Consider the following 11,536-nt stretch of genomic DNA (forward strand, 5'->3'; position numbering starts at 1 on the left):
TCGCGATAAAAGATCTCAGCAGGCCGGAAGTGTGAAACCTGAGCAGCCCGTGGGCCGCGGGGTGGGAAACCCCTCACAGGCAGGGGAGAAGCAGAGATCGCGACGTTACGTCGTCGCCATTTTGTTTCACCGGGAGTAAAGAAACCAACCTAAAAAGCACCGGCGTGAATATTTTCCTCTGTCAGAAGCACCTTCAACACGGCGGATCAGCATCGTGCACCCGAGTTGAGATTCGCATGGTATGTACGCGCCGAGGTCTCCGTTACGTTACGGAAATGTGCTGTGTTGGTGCTGGACTGGTTCTCCCTGCACAGTCGATGCGTTGCACGACCGGCCAGAGTTAGCAACATAGCCGCAGCTCGTACACGGCTAGCCGGCATTTTGAGAACGGGCCCGCTTTGATTGACGGCCCATCAAGCCGATGTGGTGTAGGTGGCCGGTGTGCGCCACACTGAGAGATCGGTCAGCTCCTGGACATGGCTGAGCTGGGGGGTTTGTTTTGGGAAGGTTAGCATCGCTCCGTCTGCAACTCCGCGCGTATGGCGAAGACCGGGGCCTGCGGTCTGCCGAGCCGGGGCGCTAGCTCCCACCAGCTAGCAGAGGCGTGGTGGATAATGTACAGAAAGCTGCTGGCTTTAGCGGGACAGAGTTGCTGTTTTAGCCCCTTTCTGTAGTGGGTTTACCGGAGCACCACGCCAGTGATCGTATTGTTGTTTCAGTTCCGCACCTGCAGCCACACGGACAGCGTTTGGTTTGTTAGCGGCGTCCAGCCTGAACGATGGCGCCAAACTGCACATGTAATTTGTTTTTGCATTTTTGCCTGTAACTACAGCATGGCCGTACCAGCCGGCTAGGCGGCCCCCGGGGCACAGATTTGTTGTCGGGCCCGAATGAGATCAGCGCTGTGGGGCTGACATGATTAGATGATCGGTCTTAAATATTCTCTGGCGGCAGCTTCGGTGTGTTTACTGTTTACTAACTGCTCCTTCTGCGGTTTTTACAGCTGATCAGTCAAAATAAGGAAATAGAATAGAATCAATTCATACTTTAAGAAAGTAATTGTCACAGATGGTCCCTCTTCAAGACCAGGGTCACAAGGGTCAGAGGGGATTGGTGTTTCAAGGTAGTTGATATTTTTTTGGGGGGGGGGGCATATTTATAAGAGTTATTTGATTAATATCATTATTTAGCCTCAAATGCAAACTGTTGCTCAACAGTTGATCCAGTTTTGAACTGCAGTGGTGTTGTTGGTAATTCTGCTTTTGATTTCCTTTGCACAGATGTCTGGAGACATGGCCACAGATCATGTAAACGGAAACGGTACAGAGGAACCGATGGACACTACGGCGGAGGTGACCCACTCCGAACACTTCCAGGCTTTACTGGAAGCTGGTTTACCTCAGAAAGTTGCTGAAAAGCTAGATGAACTTTACGTAGCAGGTAAGCAGAAGTTTTTTTTTAATCTCCGGCTGTGCTCTGGTGTTGTGTCCTGCCTTTACCTGCTTTGAAAGACGTAGATTAGGTACCATCACTGTCTTGCAACACTTGCCAGAGATGTGGTTTCCGGAGATACTTTCGTGTTGTAGGGTCAGAGAGATTTTAGTTTTAGGGTTAGTCTTGGGGCTGTCTACCTTTGCATTCTCTTGAGAGCATGAGGCTAATCTATACTGAAAGTTTTGTCAACAAATTACATGAAGAAAATCAACAATGACTTGATCCTACAAGCATGCATGTGTTTAAAGGGAGAATGTTATGTATCTAAACCTTGATATATCTGCAGTGACCAGTTGGTCTAGAAAACTGAAACTAAGTATTTGTGGCCTCCTTATCAAAGAGATGTGTCTCCAGTAGAAATGAGTGAGTTTGGGGCTACCACATACATGAGAGGGAGGCCAGAAAGTACAGAGAGATGAAATAACATGTCACTGATTTTAGTCTTCTCCTGAACTTTGTTTAAAATGACAGAAATGTAGAATATCACCAGTTGATTGCAGAAAACAATGGTGACCTGGGAAATGAAACACAGGTCACTCTTCTGTCCCTTTGTAGTATCATCAGCAACTGTAAGAGGAGGCCTAGTTTAAAGTTGTTTTACTGATCAGTAGAGCAGCAAGACGACGGAGAGAGCGGACAGATTGCATGAGAAAGAGAAGAACAGACTCTACCCAGCATTAACCTTCTCTTTTGAGAGGCATATTTCTTTTCCAAGATCAATAACACATTTCCTGTTATGTTTGTACATCATCATTAAGCGTACCTTCTTGTTGCACATCAATACTTTGCTTCAGGTCTCAGTGTGTGTATTGTTGTGCTGTTAAGTGTAGAGGCTGGATTGAATGGATAAAAGGATGGGTGTAGCCGTAAATGGTTTAAGGAAGGTAGATTGAAGCCAGCTGGTACTGTGACATGTGCAGAGACAATAAAGCAGCTGTCCGGCTGCAGTAGGTGAATTGTGCTCTTTCAGAGGCAGCTGAAGGAGATGCAAGGATGTCATCCAGAGCATGGTTTAAGTGGCTGTAATAGAATAAGTTGTTTGTTTGAAGTTTTTAGATGGACTTTGGCATTTTGAAATCTGTATTTAATAGCATCTGTGTTTGAGTATCACTGCCCTTTGTTGTTCATTTTGAAAGTATCAGTTGTACTGGTTTATATCTGCTGCATGTTTTGAGGAGATTGTGTTGAGACTTGGCACTGTACGGGATAGTAAATGGTTAATACACATAATAATGACACATGGACATAATCAGGGCATTGTCCCTTCAGCTATCACTTTCTTTTGTTCCATCCGTGACAGATCAATCATTATTAAGCCTCTATTGTCCAACTGTGTGAGTCACACATCCTCTGTTGTTTCCGTGTTAACCTGCTTAGGTGATTAGGTAATTATTTCTTTAAACACCATATTTACAGTTTCTTTTTGCTATATTTCTCAGGCCTCGTAGCACATAGTGACCTAGACGAAAGAGCTATTGAAGCTTTGAAAGAATTCAATGAGGAGGGAGCCCTGCAAGTGCTGGTCCAGTTCAAAGAGAGTGATCTGTCACACGTGCAAGTAAGTTCTGAACACGCTGTCTTCAAGGTGTGGATTGACTCTCTGAAAGACAAAGAGGTCTTTGATAAAAACTGGTCCAGACTTATTTGCCAACTTATTGCACACAAACAAAACTGAGTACATCCCTGTGAAATATCACTAAAATATTAAATTATTCAAAATAGTCAATGTATTATGTTAAAGTTGTGTTGCTGTTATTTCAAGATGGTATGTATAATTAAAAATAAACAGGTTAGACTACAGTGAAAATACAGGACCCAACGTACAACTTCAATGCAACAACACTCTGTACACCTGAGTGAGTGATCTCTCACAACACAAGTAAGTTTACCTGTGATCACTGCAGCTAAACTGTACGCTCGTGATTTCCAATTAAAGCTAATTGCATGAACAAAGTTCTAAAAACAACCCATGAACACCACAGCTTTCTTTTCTGTGTGTCTAATGCAACGTGGAGCCTCAGTAAGTAAGAAACCAGATTGTGAGACTTGATAAAGACAGGAGATGGTACAAGAGCAACAACAGGATACTGAACACAAGCTGAAATAGCAAGATTAAACTTAACTTGGTCAAGTGAAACCTAAATAACTTCCAGCATGATTGACGTGGACCTGTTCAGGACCAGCACAGTGACGGCACAGTGCTGACCATGAAACTGAGAGGTGGGGGTGCGCTGATACGAGGCTGCGTGAGAGGAAAGGGTGTAGGGGAGATGACATTTATAGATGGTGCTGTGAATGCAAGTTTGTTTACTCAAATACTGGTTAAAAAACGACTCCCAGTCTCAAGACGGTTGGCAGCAGGGGAGTTTTCCAGCACGACAATGAGCTCAAACACACTGTAAAAATCACAAAGGAGTTTATAAAGATGAAACGAGGGAAAACTATGACCTGGAGAAGTCTGTCCCGTGACTTGAATCCGGTAGAAAACCTGTGGAGTATTTTCAAGTGGAAAATAGAGCAACAAACAAACAGCAGCTGAGAAGAATCATCTGTGAACAGTGGCAGATTTCAGACTAGTGTCATCCACGACCAGGAGGATCAAATCAGTCGTTAAAAATAAAAGCAAATACTTGATATTTTAGTTATATGAGCAAGGAGTGTACTCAGTTGTGTTGTAGAATATGTGTGTCCTTGTGCTACTGTTCTTTTCTTTGTGTGCCCCCCCCGTACAGGGTAAATTTTGTGTATGTTTGTGACACAGTTGTTCTCTCCCCCAGAACAAAAGTGCCTTTCTCTGTGGGGTAATGAAGACTTACAGGCAGAGGGAGAAACAAGGGACTAAAGTTTCAGATTCTACTAAAGGACCAGATGAGGCTAAAATCAAAGAACTCCTGGACAGAACCAACTACACACTTGACGTAACAACAGGACAGCGAAAGTATGGCGGCCCCCCGCCTGAGTCGGTGTACTCAGGTGCTCAGCCCACGGTTGGAACAGAGGTACACTTTCTCTTGTTGTGTGCTTTCTGCAAATATGTTTTCATTTGCTACATTACATTTCATGTTTGAAGTGGTTAGTGGCTGAAATCTATAAGAAGCTACTGAAGACTTCATATTTATCAGACACACTGAATGACTTAGAGATATATATTTTTAGAAGTTGTGGGGTCTTTATGTGAGTCGTGTTTATTTCTTTTTTCTTCTAGATATTTGTTGGGAAGATTCCCCGTGACTTGTTTGAAGATGAGCTGGTTCCTCTCTTTGAGAAGGCTGGACCTATCTGGGACCTCAGGCTAATGATGGACCCTCTGAGCGGCCTGAACAGGGGCTACGCCTTCGTCACGTTCTGTACTAAAGAAGCAGCCCAGGAGGCAGTGAAACTGGTGAGTTTGTCAGGAATTCGCAGCTCAGCAGAAACGGGAAACTGAAATAGAGTCGCAGCAGTAGTTGTTCAGCAGCCAAGTAACTTGTCTCCACAAAGCTTTTCCACATATTCGATATTTGGAATAGGGCAGGGAAATATTGTAGACGGAGAGTCTCAAAGTGAGAGGCAGCTGAACTGGTTGTCAGCTGTTTTCATTGTATATGTGCCTGATGTGATGTTTTGTGTTTTTCTTTACAGTGTAATAATCATGAGATTCGCCCTGGCAAGCACATTGGGGTGTGTATATCTGTCGCCAACAACAGGCTATTTGTTGGCTCCATTCCCAAGAGTAAAACAAAGGAGCAGATAGTTGAAGAGTTTGCTAAAGTCACAGGTAAAAAAAAAACCTCATCTGTTGTTTTTACAGATCTGCGTTCATGTAAATGCTTTCTAATGCTCTGCTGCAGTTTTAAAAATGTAGTTCTCCAGTTACTCTAATCTAAAGCACTTTATGGCTTGGTCTCTGTTTCTCTGTATGTGAAGAGGGCCTCAGTGATGTCATACTGTACCATCAACCTGACGACAAAAAGAAGAACCGAGGCTTCTGCTTCCTGGAGTACGAAGACCACAAAACGGCTGCTCAGGCCCGTCGCCGGCTAATGAGCGGGAAGGTGAAGGTTTGGGGCAACGTGGTGACAGTGGAGTGGGCTGATCCCATTGAAGACCCTGACCCAGAGGTCATGGCTAAGGTGAGCTGCAGAAATTGAGAGCTGTGTGACAGAAAATGCGAACTGCATAGTCCTGATAATGTCACCTGGAACTCCTTGGCAAGCAGGGATAATGGTGAAGATGACGCCTTTGCAGAGATAATGGGCTGGGAAATGTATTGCATCTGTTGAGTGCTGGCGTTTCTTTGGCCTTGTTCAGAAACTGGTTTTAACATCAGTGATCTGATCACAAGTGGTCAGCTCGAAGTGTCCACACCGGGATTTAAAATGCATCCAACCACTTGTGATCAGATCTCAGACCACCTCCCACTGTGGTCTGAGTGATTGGCTCTCAACTGCACCCTGAATGTGTCCTGGGTGTGTTCACACCTGAACTCAGAGCGGTGCGTTTGTGATGGGATCACCTGAGCTGGATGTTAATACCAGGTCTGAACAGGGCCGTCATCCGCATCTTAAAAATCCATCAATCCAAATAATGAACCTGTAGGAGGAGAGAGTGGCAGGAGGTGTGACCTTGTCTCCGTCCACTTCACAGGTGAAGGTTTTATTTGTGAGAAATCTCGCCAATGGTGTCACAGAAGAGATCCTGGAGAAGTCCTTCAGTGAGTTTGGAAAACTGGAGCGAGTCAAGAAACTCAAAGACTATGCTTTCATTCACTTTGAAGAGAGGGATGGTGCAGTGAAGGTACACACTTTCTGTACTTTCTCACATGATTTATTAAAACATGAATTGAACATATTTCAGCTTCTCAGCCTGAATCTAAATAAGTCCTGATTGCTGAATTAAAAGACGTTTGCGTAAATGCTGCGACTTTCTCTCGTCAGGCATTGGAAGAAATGAACGGGAAGGAGCTGGAGGGAGAGCCGATAGAGATCGTTTTTGCTAAGCCACCAGACCAGAAGAGGAAGGAACGCAAAGCCCAGAGACAAGCAGCCAAAACACAAATGTAAGAAACGTCTGGTCACGTCCTCTGAATGACACGCATCACATTTTCTAATGACGGGCCAATCAGGACGCTGCCCTCTGACCTTGTGCTCATCATTTTTCTTTCTTATCAGGTATGATGACTATTACTACTACCCTCCCCCTCCCCACATGCCTCCGCCTGTCAGAGGCCGGGGCAGGGGCGGCAACCGGGGCGGCTACGCTTACCCCCCCGACTACTATGGTTATGAGGACTACTATGACTATTATGGCTATGACTATCACAACTACCGTGGCGGCTACGACGACCCCTATTACGGCTACGACGACTTCCAGGCACCGGGCCGAGGGCGCGGTGGCAACAGGGGCGCCCGTGGAGGAGCCTCTCCAGCCAGGGGACGTGGAGGCGCCGGTGCACCCAGGGGCAGGGCCAACTTCTCCCAGCGTGGCGGGCCAGGACCAGGCCGTGGCGGGCGGGGTGCAAGAGGAGGCGTGCAGCCGAGAGGGCGAGGAGGGGTACGTGGTGCGCGGGGTGGCCGCGGTGGAAATGTAGGAGGAAAGCGCAAAGCTGATGGGTACAACCAGCCAGATTCCAAGCGTCGCCAGACCAATAATCAGAACTGGGGCTCTCAACCCATTGCTCAGCAACCGCTCCAAGGTGGTGATCATTCTGGTAACTATTCTGGTTACAAATCTGACAACCAGGAATTTTATCAGGATTCTTTTGGGCAACAGTGGAAGTAAACCAGTAGGGCTTTGATAACAAAATACGTGTTTATTGTTTTTGTTTTTGTCTTTTTATTTAGAGACTTGATCTGATTGGCCCTCAATCCCATACGGTTGCCTGCATTTTTTCCTCAAAATTGGTGACATCTGGCAAGATATCTTTTTGTACATATTTTAATAATCCGCTTGGACTCAAACAATAGTCACACTCCCACCTGTTTCTGGCGAACTGGTTTTCTTTTTTTTTTTTTTTCCTTTTGATTTTTTTATTATTATTATTATTTTTAAGATGGTCGTTTAAAAGATTTTCCATAACAAAGTTTGAAAAAAATTTTTAGATGCAAATATGTGCTCGAGCTGTCTATTTGGCTATAGCTTTATGTATGTTTTTAGAAATTCTGGTTTCCATGTTTTAAGTAGCTAACAGCAACAAAGCATATGTCTCCTAAACATGTATTTAAAACAAATGAAAATACAATTTGTATTGTCACAAAGTAATGCGTGTCTTGTTATTGAAAAGAAAAAAAAGGACCATCGTAGTCCTATTTTTTGGCTTTACATTTTGGCTTGTATTCTTTGCTGTTTGTCTGCTTTAATAAACATACACGCACACGTGTACAAAACTTCAAATTGTGTTGCAAATTCATGTTTCGGCAAATTCTCTCTTCAAATTGCCTTCAAATTTTAAGGCTCCTTGTGGAAGAAAATGGACTAAAGGTTTGCCAATGTTGGCCACATGCTACAGTGTCACCTTGCATGCCATCAAATTCCAAATCACCTACTATAGTCGGCATCTCTCAAGTGCTCTGTATGTGTAGTGACATACTTCATCCTTATGAGTTCCTCTCATGTCCAAAAACATAAATGTCTCACAAATTGGTGTCCTAAATTCACTGTCAATGCAACATCAAGAGTAAGCCCCACCCCCCCACCCCAAGTTTGTCATACAAGTCCCTTTTGTTACTGGTGGGGGGGTAAAAGCACAATTTGATTTATTAATTTCAAAGTGAAGCTTTTCCTTGTCCCAGAAGGATCTACCTAGCTGTTGAAGGCCTGGATACTAATCTTGCATGTTTTTATCTGGAGGTTTGAGCTTGTGCTTCTGTGGTAGATAACTGCCATGCATGACTTGCTTGTAGTGTTTTTGTTCAGTTTTGCTTTTATAGATAATAATGGCTGCTCTTAACCCCCACTGCCCTCCCCTCCTCTTCTCCTCTGCCCGTCTTTAAGCGTGTCCACGTTTCACCTGCTGCACCTCAGACGATGTTAAGTTTTGATTTCCAAACCAGGCCGATTCTCTGCTTAAGGCATTGACATGTGCATGTTACGTCAGAGAGCGTGCAAAGTCTGTGAGAATGCTTTGTCTTCTAATGTATGTAAATTCATGTTTTTACATGTTGCGCAGTTCTCCCTCTGCAGTTATGCTGAGTGCGAGTGTGTGAGCGTGAGGGACACAAAGCAGTAGATGTGTGTAGATGTGATACGATCCTGTTTTCCATTCTCTAATTGCTTCCTTTTGTTACCTGACTAGCAGGAAAAAGGGGTCGAGGCCGGTCCTGATGTGTCGCTATGAAGACTGACCAGTGTATGGGGTTACACACTGCACGCTGCCAGTGGATGGAAATGGTAAGGTCACCTGACTCAGTGGTCCAGTGGTATTCCAGCCTTTTTAAGGAGCAGATCTCCTGAAACTGCCACGTTTGAAGATAATCAGAAGAGCAAAACTTGAGTTTCCTTTTTTTTTTTTATAAATCATTGACTTTTAAGTTAATAAGACCCAGCCCCAAATATGCCATTTGAGACCTACTGAGTATGAGTTCATGATGGACATCTTTCTGGAAAAGTCTTTGCACTTTTTTTTGTTTAAGTTTGGAGTGGTTTAGTGGAACTTGATGCTAATTTTTTTTTTTGATGCTTCTTATGAGTTCTTAGACTACATCTTTACAATGGACTAGACGTGATAATCTATGATTATCAGGTAGAGTTGAGGTGTGACCACCCGGCGTTGAAGGTCGGGCATTCCAGGAAAACGGTTCTCTCAGAACTAAAGCCACCAAGGGTTTGTTAACTACCTCAGTTTCGAGGACTCACTTGCTCTGTGTCATTTTTTACTTGAGGAAACTGAGGCAGGGTTTGACCCCAACCCCTCCCCACCTCCCAGAACCCCTCCCTCATCCTGCTCCTCCACCTCAGAGATATGCACAGGCAACAACAACAGCACTTAATGAATTTCAGTTCTCAGCTGAGACTTGACGTAGGCTGCTACTGTGGACGTGTAGCTGGTCCTCCTGAAATGAGCCTGAACAAGCCTTGCTGTCTTTATAAATGAATTGAGTGATGATGTAGTTGATGGACAAGTTATTTTATAGCTTTTAATTTTCTTTTTTTTTTTTTTTTGTAAAATCCTAAATGCCTGGAAACCACAGTCATCCTCTGTCTTCCATAATGGGGAAAATTTGTTTTAATTTTTGTTTGCAAAGTGATGCGTCAGGCTGTCTGCTCTGTGCTAACACCTGTTTGTGCACATGAATGACCACTGACATCCAGTGAAGCTGCTTATTCTTCAGAGTGTCTGAGCAGAAGAGAGTGAATTCATTTCCGTGTCCTGAAGAAGTTTTATCAGTCAGACTAAACGTGGCATGGAAGCAGTTTTCATGGCAGAAGCATGGTTATCCATTTTCACATTCTATGTCATTGTAGACTTATCATGGTGTATATGTGGTCGAGACTAAGTTTCCTGTAAATTGGTGTCAATTCACATCTTTTCACGATTATTATACTGGAGATCAAATTGTTCAGAATTTAAAGGAGCAGATTCATCTGATGTTTGGAGCAAAATAAGACTTTGGGGATGTACTTTGAATTTTGGGCACATTTAGTTTTATTTGGAGTCTGAAGTGTTATACAGCCTGTAAGATACAGCCTGTAAGATACAGCCTGCCTGTCAGTTCTTCACTGAGGGTTTTCTGTTGTGCATTTTAGTTAATAATTAATAAAATCATGTTGTAGTTGGAACAGTCAGTATAAAATGTACAGGATCAGTCTGGTGTTGTTCTGTATTTACCAGCTTGGCTGGTATTTTATTTTTACCTTGTGAGTCTGTGTGTGTCATCAGGGCAGAATGATACACCTGGAGACACCTGCTGTCGCTGACCTACCACTGAGGCGGTGTTAGTGCTGTGTAGGTGTTAATAAGTCTGTCAACCTGCAAGATACAGTCATGGAACTGTACAGGTGTGTAGCAGAGATTAAATGACGGGCGGACCAGTACCAGTGGCTCCCGAGTGCTTGTGGGTCGAAACGTCAACATGTTAATTGTGTGTTGTGGTCGGTGTGATCCAATCACAAGATGATCTCCAGTTTTGTCTTGGTCAAAAAAAAAAACAATCAAATCAAATGAATGTGACACTGCTGCTCACTGTAGTTTTTAACAGTGAGCAGCATGAAGAATAAACTCGTGTGTTTATGATAATGAAGGAACGTGGGGCTCACTGATGTGTTTTTAATAGTTTTTGGAACAATGGGAGCTCTCTGGCTCAGAGGAATCAGATAAATCAGGCTGTGATAAACGCACAGTTCAGAACACGTTCAGTGTCGTTTCTTTCTCTTTGTTGGCAACAAGAAAAATTACAGAACATCACCAGACTTGTCCTTTTGAATTATGTAAAATATTTATTCATTTGCACCAATCATCAGTAATCATACAGAGAAGAATTCAATTGTATAAAGATCAGTTTCTGTACCCAAATAATGTAAGAGATGGCAGAAGGAATTCTGGGAATTGTAGGTAATCACAGAATGAAGCTGTTACAGTTTTCTTCATCACAAAGTAACTTTAGAAATGCATTGCACAGACGTGTGTGGTTTTTAATGGTGAAACAGTGTCTGAGGTTGGATTTCTCCTTTCAGCTCGTTTTAAACATCAGTAGCAGTTAGCAGTTGTTTTGCTTTTTTGTGACATTTACCATGAAACAGTGTCTTGAATCTGACTCATGTTTAGCATCTTCCAGTTCAGAAAAGATTGTGCAGCTTGTTTTTTTTCCTCTTCTTGCCCAGTTTATGAAAAACAGCCAGATTCTGATTTTTTTTTTTTTTTCATACTAGTATTGGCTCTGTTGGATCACCAATTTTAAGGGTCAAGAATGTTTTGGTTTTTTTTTGTTTTTTGCTAACAAGTGTGTTTGCATTTTTGCAAATGAATTGTTTTATACTGTACAGTGAGGTGAGTTAAACCTATTTTTCTAATAAAGTTATTGACTTTGACTGTGGTTGTGTTTTTGATTGTACAGTGAGGGTAATT

General features: G+C 43.3%; 1 protein-coding gene across 9 annotated transcripts; it reads left to right on the forward strand.

Moving 5' to 3' along the window:
- The first annotated feature begins 103 nt into the window (after positions 1-103).
- Positions 104-11,499, forward strand: LOC139612276 (heterogeneous nuclear ribonucleoprotein Q). 9 transcript variants are annotated; one of them, XM_071467690.1, is made up of 11 exons: positions 104-239; positions 1,281-1,440; positions 2,934-3,052; positions 4,272-4,493; positions 4,700-4,876; positions 5,116-5,251; positions 5,401-5,606; positions 6,121-6,270; positions 6,411-6,532; positions 6,645-7,183; positions 8,768-11,499. In XM_071467690.1, the coding sequence occupies exons 1-11, from the start codon at positions 237-239 to the stop codon at positions 8,794-8,796; spliced, it is 1,863 nt and encodes a 620-aa protein (XP_071323791.1). In that variant the 5' UTR covers positions 104-236; the 3' UTR covers positions 8,797-11,499. The 9 variants fall into 9 exon arrangements, with proteins under 9 accessions (XP_071323791.1, XP_071323792.1, XP_071323793.1 ...); XM_071467691.1 differs by having other exon boundaries at positions 8,771-11,499; XM_071467692.1 differs by having other exon boundaries at positions 6,645-7,168.
- Positions 11,500-11,536: the final 37 nt, after the last annotated feature.

The sequence above is a fragment of the Trachinotus anak genome, unplaced genomic scaffold (genome assembly GCF_046630095.1).
Source record: "Trachinotus anak isolate AG129_WGS33_773 ecotype Australia unplaced genomic scaffold, CSIRO_AGI_Tana_v1 ptg000031l, whole genome shotgun sequence".
NCBI lineage: Eukaryota > Metazoa > Chordata > Actinopteri > Carangiformes > Carangidae > Trachinotus > Trachinotus anak.

Excerpts from the sequence above, each read along its gene's own strand:
- LOC139612276 (XM_071467688.1), top strand. Across the intron at positions 4,877-5,115 it reads CCCAGGAGGCAGTGAAACTG|TGTAATAATCATGAGATTCG; the intron begins GTGAGTTTGTCA and ends TTTTCTTTACAG. Across the intron at positions 5,252-5,400 it reads AGAGTTTGCTAAAGTCACAG|AGGGCCTCAGTGATGTCATA; the intron begins GTAAAAAAAAAA and ends CTGTATGTGAAG.